The sequence below is a fragment of the Macrosteles quadrilineatus genome, unplaced genomic scaffold, assembly GCF_028750875.1.
Source record: "Macrosteles quadrilineatus isolate MER2022 unplaced genomic scaffold, UCM_ALF_1.0 Scaffold_1__1_contigs__length_201487025, whole genome shotgun sequence".
Taxonomy (NCBI): domain Eukaryota; kingdom Metazoa; phylum Arthropoda; class Insecta; order Hemiptera; family Cicadellidae; genus Macrosteles; species Macrosteles quadrilineatus.
Window position 1 is genome coordinate 183,775,124 of NW_026542594.1, and position 17,907 is coordinate 183,793,030.

The 17,907-nt window shown below is 35.7% G+C and overlaps 1 protein-coding gene across 1 annotated transcript; it reads left to right on the forward strand.

Annotated features, from left to right (window-relative positions):
• The first annotated feature begins 193 nt into the window (after positions 1-193).
• Positions 194-13,704, forward strand: LOC128983316 (phosphatidylinositol-glycan biosynthesis class X protein). Its single transcript, XM_054402561.1, has 5 exons — positions 194-483; positions 796-937; positions 6,247-6,455; positions 12,033-12,135; positions 13,271-13,704. Exons 1-5 carry the CDS (start codon positions 338-340, stop codon positions 13,412-13,414), a joined length of 744 nt encoding a protein of 247 aa, XP_054258536.1. The 5' UTR covers positions 194-337; the 3' UTR covers positions 13,415-13,704.
• Positions 13,705-17,907: the final 4,203 nt, after the last annotated feature.

The window sequence follows — 17,907 nt, forward strand, 5'->3', positions numbered from 1 at the left end:
AAGGCGGCCGTGGTTTCTTTGATCCTTTTTTTGTGTTGTCTGTCTGTCGTCTGTCGGTCCTCGTCCTGTCTGTCAAGCGGTTTGGTTGGTATTGGTTTGTTTGTTTACCTTTATTTTTTAACTTTCAGTCCAGGCAGGGTCCAGGTCCAGGACCAGGAGCCATACCTTAAAGGTTAAGTTACGGTATGTTGGTATGTTTTCAGTAAATGTTAAACGTGTTCGTTTGTTCAACTTAAAACAAATTACATAGGCCTACATGGAGAAGAAGTAAATTATTGTATGACACTTAGTTCGATCACATTCCTACCCAATCCAGACATAGGCCTAGGCATATACTATGTCTCCTGGACTGTTCTTGATTGTTTGTAGTTCTTGCTTAGCCCTTTTAAATACAGTAGGCCTTTGTGAAGGTCGGAAAAATAATGATCTTTGTGATTTTCATGTTACCGTTCTTCGCCAGCTTGAAAATGATGGATTTCACAGGTTGGTAACTTACTAAGTTTCTCTAGACTCAAAACCTTGCTTAACTAACTTTAAGGTTAGGTCTAGGCCTATCTGATTTTAAGTATTTTGATTTTTAACATAAACTAAAATGTCTTCTTCTGGGGACCGATCAACAAATAATTAACTTATTTCTAGCCACTAAATTACTGTTTTTTTACTGCAAATCAAGAAACAGAAATCTCTTTTAAATCGTTTTGAATCTCTGGATACTGTTTTGTATATCACTAGGTAACTAAATTTATATTTGTTATTTTTGTCGAAATTTTGGTATTTTAAACTGCTTTGTTGCAGAGAGATTCACTCACTTGTTGAGCTGATGGGAGGCTACGGAATCATCCAGAGACAACATTGCTCTCTAGCGCTGAGAGAGACATTGCCTGCAGGGATGTATGTTAGTCCGGATCAACTGGATGACTTAGCTCGTCTAGGACAGGTACCTAGTGTAATTTAATGTATACCGGTAGGCCTATGTATGAATATTAGGTACCACCCAGCTGTAAAGTTATATAGGCTACTTCTGTATGTCTGTGTGCGAGTATTTACTATTTGGGGTATACTTTCGTATCTGTTGGTACAAACAACCGAATGAAAATATCAATCGATATATCGATTATTTGATACTTATTGTTTGGTTAGTTAGGTAAGGTTAACCCATCGATGTATAATAACTCCCTGGATTGCGCGCTCAGTTTGAAGTAGGGCTCGAAAAACAGTCCGTCGCTACCTCGATCTGTCCGCCAGGAGTAGGGATAAAGGCATGACTCACCCTAGTGCCGAGCGTTACGCCCGCTCTTGCCATGTATTGCTATGTTAAGTTTTGTTTTTTTGACCCGTCCATCCCTAGTAATAAGCACTGGTTTTTCCAGAAAAATAATATATCAATTTGAAATTTTTATGCTAAGTAACAAATAAATGTAGGAGAGCAGGTTGAGTGAATGTATGTTTGTGTAAAACAGAGAGGTTCATTCGGCCCGCCCGCCTCGGTATCCTGCCAATTCGATTGGCGGGCACGGACCGTTTTTCTACTACTCAGCGCGCTATCCAGTAGAGTTATTATACATCTATGAGTTAACCTAACCTACCTAACCAAAAAATATATCGAATGAATGAATGAATGAATGAAATATGTTTATTTCCACATAAAACAAAACCATACTTCACTTACTTATCAAACTTCATACTTCATACCTCATACTCAATATCAATGTTGAATGTTTCATACTTCATACTTATCGAATGAAACAATCGAATAATCGATATTTTCATTCGGTTGTTTGTGCCAACAGATACGGAAGTCTACCCACTATGTGGCTTTAATGATTTTTAGGTATCTGACAATGCCATTACCAAGCACGAATACTAGAAAAATACCGGTATGGATCATAAACATAAACAAATGACGTTTTTGGCCCGAAAATAAACATTATCTATCATTGCTTAAATGGAACTGCCAAATCATATGTTCAATGCTAAGTATTAGTATAGGATTCGGGCCAACAACGTCATTTTGTTTATGTTTATGATCCATACCGGTATTTTTCTAGTAATCGTGTTACCAAGCCTACTGTCCATTAGGCTTTACATCCAAATATCTAGGGAGGAAATAAGAATGGGTCTCTTATGTGAGGAGAACTTTTCTGGTTTTGGAGAGCTCCTTTTAAGCAGTAGTTTTAATTAAAAACTACCTTAGTTTTTGAAGTCTCGTCCACTGACTCATCTGGCACTTTTCACAAATTCTCTCTAAGCTATCTAATTTTTGAATGTCCTGCTAAATAATGCAGTAACTTAGGCCTAAAACTTATCTGTGATTTAATTTGAAGGTTTTACAGAGTAATTTGTTTAAGATTTTTATCGCTCTCTCTAAGCTCAAAAATCAAACTGCTTGCACGCTTCTATATAGACTAACTTAAATATGTTTAGTTTTCAAACATAAAGTCGGTTTTGCCGAGGTGGGATACAAGGGGTTACACTGTACAGTATTGAATTTTCAATTTTTTTTTTATTTGTGTGCTTCTAAGCTGGTGGAGGTTAGGAAAAATCTTGTTAAAAACAAATTAATTTTAAACTCCGTCTTTGAATCTGAAATTGTTGAATTCAAATTGTATGAATTTAAAGGTTCAGTTTAAACATAGCCTATGTTATTGTTAAGTTTACTAATGAATTAATGTTCTGTAACTTTAATACCTTCAATACCTACTTAGGAATATCTTAGTTTTTTACCCGGTTCACTGGATCCGGTAAATAGCCCAGTAACTTTAGTTAAAAATCAAGGCCAACAAAGACATGGAAGATGTAGGCCTAAAGCTGATTTTTTGCATGGTGATAGTGTATGATAGGAAGGGTGTTTTCTGAAAGTTCCCCGAATTTCCCCCCCTTGCTTCCCCTTAAACCCCCCCCTCCCACCAAACACCAGGTTGAACGTGTAGTGCTTTACTAAATCACCTATATCTTTTGATATAAACAAGCTATCAGCATAACTGTTTTTTTCTTTGAACTCCTCGTTAAGTTTACTTTAATAAAATAACCTTACATATAGCATTATCTCTATTGGGTGGGCTTATATCTGTGATATAACAAAAAATATTTATTTTTTAAAATTAAATTGTAGATTATGTCAAACCCTGGTTTTGCAGTAGGTCGTACGTCAATGTGTTTGAAACAAAACTTTTTACCTGTTTTATGAGCTTTCCAAAAAAGTATAACAATATATATTTTAATTTAAGTTGTTACCGAATGTAGCCATTTAAAGCTATGCTTCAAACAGCCACATAGCTCACTTAGCGCATCATTCCAAATCGTCCAGTAAATATTACTAAATGATTACTTTTTGTTTATTTATTGTTTGCGCACCCTGTGAGAATGTTTAACAAGCAAATTTGCTCTTTAATTTGTTCTTAATTAAGAACACTTAATTTAAAAAATAGTAAGAAAATAAGTATTCACAAGGATTGAAAATGAAGTAATCGGTAGTTACAAGAAAAGGCAAATACAGGGTGATTGGTACTCAGTGTGACAAAACATTTTTTGGTGTAAGTACAAAGTAAATACAGTGTGATGATGCACATAAAAGGTTCCAAGTCTAAAAATTAGCTTCCCCAAGAATTATTTCGTGTTTTTCAAAAATAACTATGTTTAAAACTTAATACAGCTATTTATCAATTACTTGTAAATGGATTTGAGTAGATAATGTCATTTTCGTGTTCTACATTAAATTTTGAATAAGAATAATGTAAAATTACGGGGGATCAGTTGTAAAAACTCCATTGTAAATAGATTCAAAGATAAAAATTAAGATGTTTGATAAAAATGTAAAAAAAACATTGGTAAATTTCATTTGTTCACACCCTGTATACAAGAAAGTGTCCGAATATGGTAAAAACTGCGCCATTTTATAAGCTTATATATATGGTTGGAAAGCTTATAAAATGGCCCAGCTTTTAACATATTCGTACACTTTCTTGTATACAGGGTGTGAAAAAATGCAACAGACCCATGTTTTTTTATATTTTTATAATAAATCTTAATTTTTATCTTTGAATCTATTTACAATTGGGTTTTTACAACTGATTCTCCGTAATTTTCTGTTATTCTTATTCAAAATTTAAAGTAGAACACGAAAATGACATTATCTACTCAAACCCATATACAGGTAATTGAGAAATTGTTGTATTAAGTTTAAAAACATATTTTTTTAACGTAGAATATTTTTTTGGGAATCTAATTTTTAGACTTGGAACCTTTTATATGCATCATCAAACTTCATTTACTTTGTACTTACATAAAAAAAAATTTGTCACACTGAGTACCAATCACCCTGTATATGTTCAACAAGTTTATTTAATTACAGTTTAAAAAAAACACTTAAAGTAAGTATGGCATAAACTATCAGATACAGTATATATCAACTTTCTTTTTCCTCATCATCATCAGTTCCTTCGTCAATGAAGGGTGGGAGTGAATTTATACAATCAATGCTTTATACAATCAATTTAGTTGTACAAATTTTAACAAAAATATATCTAAGTTAGTATTTTCTCACCACTTAAAATTTGGAGATCACTTAGCTTATTGCCAATAACTTTTAAATGGAGGGAAAGTCGCCCAAAGTGGATGTGATATTCTGAAAGAGAATAAAATTTACTACAAATAACTACTATGCATTTTTTTTAAATACTTAATAAAGGCAGCCAAAAGCTGGCTACAAATAGAAACTTGTAAACAGAAACTTGAAAAAGCAGTTTTAATAAATTTTAACTTTTTCACCACACATATTTGATAAAATCACACTGATATAATTATTTGCAATTCTACATGAGTTAGATTTTCCAATGACCCATTAAGTAACAAAATCGGTCCAGTAGGAGTCTCGATTTAGTTTTAAAAAGTTTAACAAAAATATCCCTTACTCAGTATTTCATCATTACTATAAATTTAGAGTTTGCTTAGGTTTTTTTCAAATAACTTTTAAATGGTGAGGAAATCGACCAGAGTGGAAGGTGATATTCTGAAAGAAAATAAAATTTCCTACAAATTGGTACCATGCACTTCTTGAAAATACTCAAAATAAGCAGCCAAAAGTCGCACCCAAAAAAGTGTGAAAAACACAGTTTTCAATGTATTTATTATGGAAAGCAATTTTTATTTTTCACCATAAATCATAACAAAAACAAACATTCATAATTATTTGCAAATCTGCCTTCCAACGACACAATAATTAATAAAATCGGTCCAGTAGAACTCTAGATTTATTTGTACATATATTTTAAAAACTGAATTATGTATAGAAAATAGATAGTAATATTTACTGGACAAGTTTGAATGACGGGCTAAGTGCGCTTTATGGCTGTTTGAAGCATGGATTTAAATGGCTTCATTCGGTAACAATTTAAATTAATATATTGTTACACATTTTTGGAAAGTTCATAAAATAGGTAAAAAGTTTTGTTACAATGACGTACTACCTACTGCAAAACCGACGTTTGGCCTAATCTACAACTTCATGTTTTAAATAAAATAATATTTATTTTGTATCACATATAAAACCTCACCCAATAGAGATAATGCTACATGTGAGGTTATTTTATTAAAGTAAATTTAACGGGGAGTTCAAAGAAAAAACAATTATGCTGATAGCTCTTTTACATAAAAAGATATAGGTGAATTAGTAAAACACTACACTTTAAAACTGGTGTTTGGGGGGGAGGGGGGGTTTAAGGGGAAGCAAGGGGGGGAAATTCGGGGAACTTTCATAAAACACCCTTCCTATTATATACTATCACCATGCAAAAAATCAGCTTTACATCTTTCATGTCTAGGTTCTTACCTAAAGTGACTGGGCTAAAATGGGATCTTTAAGAAAAAAAAAAAAAATTAAACTAAACAGCTCAGTTAATATTGTAAAGACATATAATAAAAAACAACAGAAAGAACATAGAAAAAGGAGACAGTCCACAACTTAGCGAGTGGTCTGGAGGGAGAGTCAAACTAAATATGTAACTAAACTTAGATACTTACAACTAAATTTAATTTAACAATTTTAAAACATTCTAATATTCCCCATAAAAAATGAACTTTATAAGCTCAAGGTTAGGCCTATTTTCACTACTTACATTGTTTCAGGAACGTCATATTTAAAATAATCTTACTTGTTCTTATAAATAGTTGAATTTAAGATGGTACATAAAGACGTAAGAATGGTCAAAGAATCTGTTTGCAAGTATAACCTATAGTGTCATGTGCTAGGTACAAGCCTGTGCCAACTCCAGCGTAGACACGGAGGCCCCAGAGCCAGCCTCTGCGCCCATCTCTGTTATGGTGTATTCTGGCCTGGAGAGGGCAGAGAACTTACTGTCTGCTAGACTGTCTCTACCTGTCCACGCACGCTACCATGCACCCAGCGATGACGGTGGCTACCAGACCATTAGTATGGGCAGTCCAGACGTGCTAATAAGGTTTGTTTTTGCTTTCATGAAGAAATGTCTTATCAACCCAATAGATTCTACTACTGACCTTCTGTTGCAGCAAAGCTCGCTAAGTTAGATCAAATCTCAAACTAGCACTGTGTTCCTTACTTCATCCACTACTCTTGCCAATTCCCACTTCCAATGAAACGTCAAGTTTCGTCATAGTAGCCTAAAACAATGTTAGGGAAAATCGATGGTGTAATGTGCTTAGGTTTTAAGGGAATAGGTAGACCTATAACTTATTGCTAGTTGGAGGATATAAAATAAGAAAAGAGTGTGACGTAGAACATGTGTTTAATGCCTAATGGGTTGCTGGAGTTTGGAGATGGTCATAAAGATTTCATGTTGATTGTGTTATTTTGCACAGTGTAGGCCAGCTGCAGTCGTTAAACGTTCTAATTAGTAGCCTTACCGATATGGGGAAATAAAGCGTACGGATTGTAGTGTGATTAAGAAATTGCCAAACTGATAAGGGTTATTTCTAAAAACCATCAAGGACAACGATCAAACCTGATACAGTAGAGTCCCGCAAACTCGGCACTCAATAACCCGGCAGTCTGGATAACTCGGCCATCACCTGGCTCAGAAAATTAGTGATTTATGGACTCAAGCCAGCTTAAGTCAAATTGGTGGTATGAAAAATCTTATGTGTATTATGAGCACAAACTGTCATTGCCGCTCTCAAAATGTATGACACTCAGCTAGTTCTCAAGTGGAAATTGTGTACTTTTAATAAATAAAGTGCTATTTCCACTTACTGTTTAGTGTGCAGGTGACATAAATAAAACTCTTTATTAGTTTAATAATCATATTTAATTGGATTAACATAGGCCTCTAAAGCATGGATACAAAGAGTACTAGGCTAAACTAATTACAAGAAATACTTATATGATAACTAAATACATTATATCAGGTATTTATGATACTATGATATCAAACATCTCCTTTTTTTTTACTAACGAGAATGGCTTTTATTAGGTTAACTCAAGATCTAACAGTTGTTTCTTATAGCCTGTTTACAAGTCTAATCTTTGAGGTCTTTTGATCAGTCTACCATACCTAAACGTTGGGAGTGAGATAGGTGTAGGTTGGATGGTACCAAAGGATGGAGCATGGTTGGGGCTGAAGTCAGATTGGGTTTGGTTGTGAACTTGAGTTTCAGGAGTAGGAGTAGGTCTATGTTGGGTTTGAGTCTCTGGTTGTTTGATTGGATTATGTAGGAGTTTTGTTTAACAAACGTTGGGTTTTGATTTAGGGACTTCCTTAAATGTATCCTGTTTCTCCTGATTTCCCTCCCGTCATTCTGTTTTACTATGAATGACCTGGGTGTAATATAAGATCTTACTATCTGTCCCGGTTCCCATGTTTTACCCTTCTGAACTAAAACTGATTCATTTGGCTCTAAGTTAGGCAATGGTTTACAATTTTTATCGTACCATGACTTACAGTTACTACGCTTAGCTGTTAATTTTGCCTTAACATTTACATCAAAATTCTTAGGCTTAAGTTGGCTGTCTACACAAGGGATTTTGGTCTTAATCCTTCTACTTAGCATAAGTTGAGCTGGTGATAAGCCAATATCTTTCAAGGGGGTGTTTCTGTATTCCATTAGTGATACATAAACATCTGTGTTGCACTCGTAAGCTCTTCTTAACATGTTTTTGGCTATAGAAACAGACTTTTCGGCAAGTCCGTTGGATTTGGGATAATGCGGACTAGATGTTATTACATTAAAATCATAATCTGATGCAAAATTCCTGAATTCAATACTATTAAAGGGCATATTGTCTGCAATTAAAGTGTTTGGGATTCCAAACCTAGCAAAGATTGATTTTAATTTTTGAATTACATGACCTGCTGTTTTCCCATTCAAAGTTACAAACTCTAGCCATCTACTTTAATAATCAGTAATTACTAAGTAGTCATTAGGGCCAAATTGAAAAATATCCGCAGCTAATTTTTGCCATGGTCTGTCAGGAAATGGATGACTTAACATAGGTTGTTTGGTATTAGATTTACGAAATCTTTCGCAAACTTTACACTTAAGAACGGTTTCATGTATTTGTTTTGACATTCCCGGCCAGTATAAGATTTCCCTAGCTCTTGATTTACACTTTTCAATGCCTAGATGGCTTTCATGGATTAGTGATAACATATCATTTCTGAGGGATGACGGTACTATTATAAGCTTATCATCTAAAAAAACCAGGTCGTCTTGTACTGTAATTCTATCTTGTAAGTTGTAATAGAACTTAACATTAGATGGACACTTATTTTTGGCAGTAGGCCAACCATTAAAATAAAACTGTTTTAACTTTGACAGGTCACAATCTTTTTCAGTTTCTACTTTAAACTTATCTTTTTTAGCTGGTGTTATGGGTAAGTGTTTACTCAAAGAATGAACAATAAAAGACAGTTCGGGGTCATCTTTCACAGTGTCTTTTAAGTATGCTCTAGATAGAGTGTCAGCCATGAACATATTTTTCCCTGGGATGTATTCTACTTTTATTTGATACTTCAATAACTTAAGTAGTAATCGTTGTAACCTAGCTGAAACTTTGGATAGGTCTTTATTTACAAGAGGTTTATGGTCAGTTTGAACGTGAACAAGCCTACCATAAGTCAGCTGATGGAACCGTTCTAGCCCAAAAGTAATAGCTAAAAGCTCCTTTTCAATCTGGGCATATCTCTGATCAGTTTCGGTCAGACTTCTGGAGCCATACGATATGGGGTGCCCTTCTTGAAAAAGACAAATACCAAGGCCATCTTTACTGGCGTCACACTGCAACAAAAGGGGCTTAGAACTGTCAAAAATACCTAAGACTGGTGCTTCGGTCAACTTAGCTTTTAGATCGTTAAAGGCTTGGTCATGTTCGTTAGACCAATTCCAATCTACATTCTTCCTAGTAAGGTAGCGCAAAGAGGAGGTTAACTTAGACAAATTAGGGATATATTGAGACAGATATTTGGACATCCCTTAGTAAACGCATTAAAGCTTTCTTGTCAGTGGGTTTTTCCAGTTCTTTGATTGCTTTTACATGAGTTGGATCAGGTTTAATGCCCTCTTTAGAAACTACTTTACCTACAAAGTTTACTGAGTTTACCCTAAACTGAAACTTGTCTTTGTTGAACTTAACATTATAGTCTTTTGCTTTCTGAAGAACTTGGTTAAGGATAACATCTTGTTCTCGTTCATTAGAACCAGCTATGATTAAATCATCAAAGTAAATTTCGCAACCCTCTATGTCGCCAAACACATCAAAATTTATTTTCTGAAAAATCTCAGGGGTGGAACAAATACCAAAAGGGAGTCTTTTAAATCTGTACCTACCAAAAGGTGTGTTAAAGGTGCAAAGGTACGAGCTAGCTTCATTTAGTTCACAATGCCAGAATCCTTGTTTCATATCTAACGCTAAATACGGTTTTACCACTAAGTCTAGCCATAATTTCCTCAGGCTTAGGAATTAGAAAAGGTTCTTTCTTAATACTAACATTAAGTTCCTTACAATCGAGACATAACCTTAAGGTTTTATCCGGTTTTTCTACTATTACTAGGCTTTGCACCCAATCAGTTGGTCGATTGACCTCTGCAATGATACCTTCATTTCTCAACTCATCTAATGTGTCTTTAAGCTTAGCATATAGGCTAAGGGGAACGCGCCTAGGTGGGTGAACTTTGGGTGTAGCATTTTCACTAAGCTCAATATTGATTTCACCAGGAAATTTACCTAAACCCGTAAATACATCCAAGTGTTTTGTAACCACATCTTCTTTATTAACATGTTCAGATATATAATTAATTCCCACTTTCGCTACTAGTTTAAGGTCTAGACAATCTTTCAAACCTAATAACGGGGTGGATATTACATCGTCTACTGTGTACTCGACACAAACATTTTGTAGGTTGCGGGAGGAACAATTCATTGTTACTGTACCTATAGGCCTTATAGGAGTTTGATTACCAAACGATAACAATACAGTATTGGTCTCACGCAAGGGCGGTCTTTGGGCTCTATCAAACTGATTATAAATTCTAAGAGGTAGTACGCTAGTCTCTGCTCCCGTATCTAACTTAAATTTAATTCTTTGCCTACCTAGCAACAGTGTTTCATACCAGCACAACGGTTTTTCTCCATTTGTCTTGTCGAGACAGTTTATATACAAGTTAGTAGAGGGAGTGGAACTAGGCCTAGCTCTATATAGGTTAGGTTCTGCTTCATAGTAATCATCATAGCCTAACTCTTCTGACTCAACTACATTATGTGGGTCAGCCTGCGAAATCTCATAAACATTGGGCCTTTTAACTTGTTTTGGCCTAGAACTATTCTTATTAATAGGACAACATTTAGCAAAAAGATTCTTTTGTTTACAACTGGCACATACCTTGTTATAGGCTGGACATGTCCTAGGTTGATGTGTATACCCACACTTTTTACACAGGAAGCTACCATTTAGGCCTACAGACTTATTTTGTACACTTTGTGGCACTTTCCCCACTTGTTTATCACTGGATTTTTTAAGATTCACAGCACTCACGACACTTTGTCTTCCTTAAAGAGCAGATACTTGTTGCCTGCTAACTTCGGCGGCTCTGCAAAACTCCACTGCCTTTTTCAATGTGAGATCTGGTTCACGAAGCATGCGCTCTTGGAGATTCTTGTCGGTGATTCCTAATACGATCCTGTCTCTGATGAGAGATTCTTCCTCCTTGAATTCGCATGTAGAGGCTGCAGTCTGAAGTTCGGTCAAGAACGAGTCGAATGATTGACCTTCCTTTTAAACGATGTTAAAAAACTTGTATCGTTCGAAGATAACATTTTTGATTGGTTGACAATATTCTTCGAATTTGCTTAATACTGTTTCAAGGTTCTCTGAGTCACTAGTATTGAGCTTGAATGTGTTAAATACTTCAATGGCTTCTTCGCCAATAAGGTTAAGCAGGATTGCTACCTTGGTTTTGCCGTCCTTGTTTGACTTCCCTGTCGCTGTCATGAAGAGTTCAAACCTTTGTTTGAATTTCCTCCAGTTTTCTGATACGTTTCCACAGAATTGAAGTGGAGGTGGTGGTCGGAAAAATTATTCCATTCTTCATGGGTTTCTGAAACTTCAGTTTCTATTCTATTCAATCAGTTCCTAACCTCTCTTCAACGAGGTGCCTCTCTTCAGTGAGGTTATTCTTCTAACTAGCTTCAGCTAATCTTCGATTGTACTTTAGAACTACTAATTTAACACCTGACACCATGTTTAGTGTGCAGGCGACATAAATAAAACTCTATATTAGTTTAATAATCATATTTAATTGGATTAACATTTAATACAACAAGGGTTGCTATAATCTGTTCTGGAGTCTAGCCGGAAGTGTGCACATAGGCCTCTAAAGCATGGATACAAAGAGTACTAGGCTAAACTAATTACAAGAAATACTTATATGATAACTAATTACATTATATCAGGTATTTATGATACTATGATATCAAACACTTACTGTATGTATGTGCCCAATGTTAAACAGAGAAAAGGGTTCACTAAAAATAATTAATTTAACAGTTCAAAATTTGTTTCTAGGTGTGCTGGTCCACTAAACTGTCCAGAGCTAAACACTTTCTCTCTGCCATGTTACGCTTGCAGTGAAGAGATCTGTACATGGACGCAGCTTCCATACAAAACTGTAAGTGTTTTGTAGCTGTTTTAGCAGTAGGCCTTCTAAACAGTTATTTAAGTTGACTTCTTAAATTGAAAATCAGAACTCTTAGAGGTGTTATTCTTTTAGAAGTCAATTCAGATGGATTCAACAAGCAAAGTTTTCAACTAAAGCTCTAAAAGTAGCCTGTTGGCTAAGAAAAGTAAACTTATAAAAAACCTTATCACGTAGGCCTACCCTTCTTCAAACAGGTGTTCAAATTCATCAGTTTTGTTACTATTATTTTAGTAGAAATACTCAGGGTAACAAATCTTAATTAAATACAAAACAGGATATCACATATGACAGGGCCATGCCATGTTATGTGAGCGCTAATGCCACCCCGCATTTGTCGCAGGAAACAGGCTATACATGACACTACAAACAAAGCAGGAGCGCATTGTTGGTTCATACCCCTGTTATACACTGCTCTGACAGTGGGTTGTCGTCTCGTCATTCACTTATTTCCGCGGTGGACACCAACCAGTCAGGTTGTTTAGGAATTCTACAAATTTTGGAAACACTTTTAGTGATTCTCATTCCAAAAACATGCCTAAGACGCTTAGAACTGTTTATTCAAATGTGTTTTTCTTCAATAACCTTATCAGAAGTAGTCCAGCACAGGTTGCCTGACCTTCTCGTTCAAAAATTATTAGAAACAATCTACAATTTCTCGAAATGTAAGGGACGATCTCATCAGCTGCTCTTCGACAACACTGTTTATAAACTGGTCCCACTTAGCATGTTGTCTGCCGTGTTATTAGCGCAACAGGTTGCACTACTAAAGCTCAGACCCGGCTAAACGATGATTTGCTGACGACATTGTCGCCCGTATAACCTGCACTATGGATGTACCATTGTCCCAATGAACCGTTGCTATCACGTCATTCAAGCACGGCATTAGCGCTAGTATAACATGGCTTTAGTTAATTATCTTCTTGTTGGCAGGGCCGTGTTAAGGGTCAGTGGAGCCCTGGACAAAGTCAAAAGCAGTGCCCCGCCTTTTTCCCTAGTGGGGGCGGGCGGTAGTTGGACGGCGCCCCTGGGCATATGCCCAGTCCCGTTTATAAAAGTGGGCCTGTTGGTTGGATAATGTAGGCCTGAATAATGTTTTTGTTTACAGAACGCAGAGAATCTTTACATGCAGGTACCTGTAGGCAATCTCCAACATTACATCCTAGTCACTATTCTCACATTCACAATCACTACAGGAGGTGCTGTCTACATTCTCTCAGTCATGGCTAACAGTGCTACCAACATTCTGTAAACTTTTGTAATTTTGTTTTTATCCATTCCAACAATTGGCAATTGGCAATACAAGAATTCTTTCTAAGACAATACTTAGAAATAAGTTGAGAAATTAGTTGACATAAGTTGATTAATTTCTGCACAAGTCGGCGGAAGAGTTGTATCAAGTGGGGATTACAAAGTTTCTAAAGAGACTCTAAAAATGCATTAACATGATAGAGGCTATATTCCTTTGTAGGGAAACCCCAAGATTGCAGAATATGTAATTTGTTTTGTAATAAATTTAAATTTACTATGTGAAAAAGCATTGGAGACCTTTATCAATGGACAATCCTCATAGTTACTATGCTGTAGGTACAATTTACAAATACCAATAATTTATTGTCTTGAAAATAAATCCCTACCCAAAAAAACTGTATTTTTGTAAATACCATACATATTGCCAAAAGAGAAGAGAATGGACTGCCAAAGTAATTAGTTTTAGTGTTTTAAATCAGTTTTTATATTTGGTTCTTGGGATTATAAAGACCCATTATTTTATAACCTCTATGTATTCAGCAACAGTTCTGTATTATTTTTAATCAAAACATATCATATAGTTTGTATGATGGAACCTGTCACCTGAGCCTCTGTCTATCTAGGGACTGGCCTATGGTTCCCAGATAGACGGAGGAACAAGAGACAGGTTCCTTCATACAGACGATAGTAATGTAATTTGTTTAGGTTTTGATATGAATGTATTAATACCGTTGATTTAGTTAGTAAATACATGTGTCAAGAGTGCCAAATAGTTTGCAGCCTAACAACCAAGGAGAGTAGTTAGTTAGTTGTCTAAGTTCATCCTTTACTACGAAAATAGTGATCTCTTATAAATGTAACATCAGGATTTACGAACCGATATTGTAGTTCAGCTACAGTGCTGTTTATATTTAATTTTGAACAGTTGAGGACCGCTACATTGTCAATCATTTGTATTTCATGACTTTAAAATGGAGCCATCCATGGAGAACTTATATTGGGCTCCCTTAATTTTAGGTAATTTTAACATTAAAACTACCGTTTAGTGTGCAACTATTTTCAGTGCTCAAAAACTGCATTTATAAGCTCTGCTCAGCTGAAATAGTAGGAGTAAGATAATTTAGGACAATCTGTGGTTCTTTCTTTACAGTTAATTTTGAGGATAATATTTTAGTTAACATTTTTGATCTCTTAAAAGTCAGATAATGGATGCAAGTCATGTTAAAGTCACTTGTAGGATCAACATCAGAAATCTCTTATTTTGACCATCACATGAATTGTACAAATTGCTGCAACTGTGAAGTTTAGTTACTTTTTTTCTTTCCAAATACTCCAGTTTAGTGATGTTGTTTGGGTTAAAAGATTCCAAAGAATTATCATCTTAACTAGAAAATCCTTATACACATGAAGGTGATTCCTACAAAACACTACCCCTCCGTGGATAATGGACGGATTTTTACAAACGATTTGTTAAAATTAAGTATTGTTTGTGTAGACGCCCCCTTTCACCAATTCCTGTAATAAAATCCTCGGCGTTTGCCCCACAAGCCATCAAAATCCCAATGTATTTCTTATGGATAAAAGATGTTGTTTACTTAAATGGACAAATAATTTGTATTAATTACAGATGTTCATAGTAAACACATTACACACAAGAGCGATAACTGGAGTGGAGTGATTGATTGCATTATCTTTGAGTTGACTCTTTTAAGTCATCGGAAATTATGACTGTTATTCGTTTTGAAATAACGCCCGTAATACATTGCAATTACTCGAATTCGAGCAACAGGTGCACTAGTTTGTATAAAAATAGGTGTACCTAAGGTTTTGATTGTTGTGATTTCAGTGCACAGGCTCACAAACATTCTATGACTTATTAGAAAGTGTTTTAAAATTGTATTTTTATTTATATAAATCTAGTTAAACTATTTCTAGTCATTAAGTAAGTAGCAATAAGAATTTACAAAGTTTTAATTAAGCTGTTTTGTACCTATTTAATAAACTGTTACATTCCAATAATAAATATATTGTTTTCCATTTTGTTACATCCTTTCAAAAAGAAATTCTTTGAAAATATTTTGATCCATTATAATGCACCAGTGGCTGAATTCTTCTAGATTAATTTTATAAGGGCTATGTTTTAAGTCAAACTTTTCCAACCCAACCATTGTACTCTTTATTAATCCATATAATAATAAACAAATTTTTTTAAAGTAAAATTCCCTGGCTCAGTTGGTAGCGTCATGGACTTCGGGCCCAAGGCGATGTCATGGGTTCGGATCCTGGTCACTGTCACTACTTTTTATGAGCTCAATTAACCTTCGTACTGTACCTGCTCACCCCTTGCTTTGCTGAATACGTTCCATGCACAGGTCTGTAGCCTATGTGAACGGGCAAATGCAAGGTTAAAAAAGGTCGCCAACCTCTTTAAAAAAAGTTGTGTAGATAATTGCTTTATGGCAATCCTTAAAATTATTTTCAGCAAATGGTTTTGGCACTGAGTTGGTGCAATTTTCAGGCTGTACATAAACATAATATAATATTGAAGCAATCCTTTTCTGAAGACCGTCAAATTAACAAATTTAATTAAAGAAATAAAACAATTCATTATCAAATACTCTGCTGCTTACCAACCAAATACAATAATGTCTCTCTCTACTTTCAGTAGCTATATGGGTAATTACAAAGTAGACATTTCATTTCCATAATAAAGTTGTTACAGTATTATTATTGTTAACAACAATAGTCTGCGGAAGAGGACAATCATCCACCTTTCAGTTGGAATCTTGTCATAGAGGGCCTCCGAAATACGAACATCAAAATGGATTCCTGACCTAAAAAACTGCTATATAGTTGCTGTCTTTAATTGGATTTCGTACAAGGACTATCCTCAAGTAGATGGAAACAATGTTGACGGTAGATTTACTTAGTTTTGTGGGGTCTTTTTCAGTATCGTCGTAAGAAACTCTTCAAAGTACCTACCCCCCATTAGCACCAACCCAACCTTCCCCATTTCCTAAATGGTTTACCCTCAACTGAAGCTCCTTCCAATCCCCAAAAAAGTCATCCATAAACTCTTCAATGAATCCTAAATATATGGACGGATTTTAAACACGTAAGGCATCTTGTATCCTTACATGTTGACAAATCACAAGACCTTCTGGGGCCATGTAAACACAGATAAGTAAGATACAAACCTATGGGACAACCGTGCCCTTTTAGCTCTGATATGGTGGTGGGTTGGAAATGTACGTGTAACGAGCAAGGAAGAACCCAAACGGCGATCCCCACGTATATTTGTAACACACAGGGTCCTATCCCGTGAGCGCAGTTACTGGCGTGAGGGAAGGAGAACGGAAGGGGACGACGTATAAAATTTGCTCTAGACACCAGAGACTGGTGCTAGAAACACTTAAGTGTACCCTTGAATGTATCTTTTGTTTCTTACTTCTTTGTGATGTAAAGGAACTTTGAAACCAGTCATCAACTCCAAACAATAGAGTAAAATATGGGACTACAGTTGCATAGGAACAGTCAGCTGTTTGTAATTTATTTGCCAACTATTTTTCATTTGTTTTCAAGTAATCAGATTCTGAGCGTCCAACTTGCTGTATACTGACTCCAAAACCCTTCCAGAATGGCACATTTCTGCTTCTGCCTTTGAAGAGTAACTGAAACAGCTTTATCAAAAGAATGGTGCTGGACCTGGACAGTATTCTACCGTCAGTTTGTAAATATCGCAGTCCTCCGCTTGTTCCTCATTTGGCAATTTTTTTGGAACTGTCTCCTATCATTGAGTGGTATTTTCCCAACATCCCCAATTTTAAATCTGGCAACAAATGTATTGTCCCTAAATATCGACCCATAGTGATTCTTTCAGTTCTCTCTATAGTCCAATCAATGACCGTTTCCCCGTGTATTTATCCCATACAGTTTAGATTTAGGTTCTACTTGTCCTCTATTACAATCTGCCCACTGCCGGTGGCTGCTTTTCCCTGGGGGGTTTCCCCGCCCCCTTCACAGGGATGAGACATTTTTCATTAAAGTGCAGAAATCTGAATTTTTGAATCCTACTAATATTATAAATGAGAAAGTTTAGATGTATGGATGTATGGATGTATGTTTGTGACAAGTGAACGCGAAAAATACTGGTCGGATTGGGCTGAAATTTGGCATGATGATAGCTCACATTCCCGGTTAACATATAGGCATATTCTTATTTCAAAAATCCTTTCGGGCTCCGCCCCAGTGGCTCTGGAGTTTCCCATGTTAACCTTATGAGAAATGGAATTATTGAATATTAACAGCTGTTTCAATTAAACAAGTTGGTTCTGTTCTATGATGTTCAATAGCATTAAAGTTACAAGGATTACCAACAGGGTGCAGCACTATTATTTCTTTTACATTTATGACAACAGCTAATTTGCAACCAAAAGGTGAGTGAGCGTAGCGAACGAACTTCAACCTGGAGGCGAGTAAGCGTAGCGAACGAGC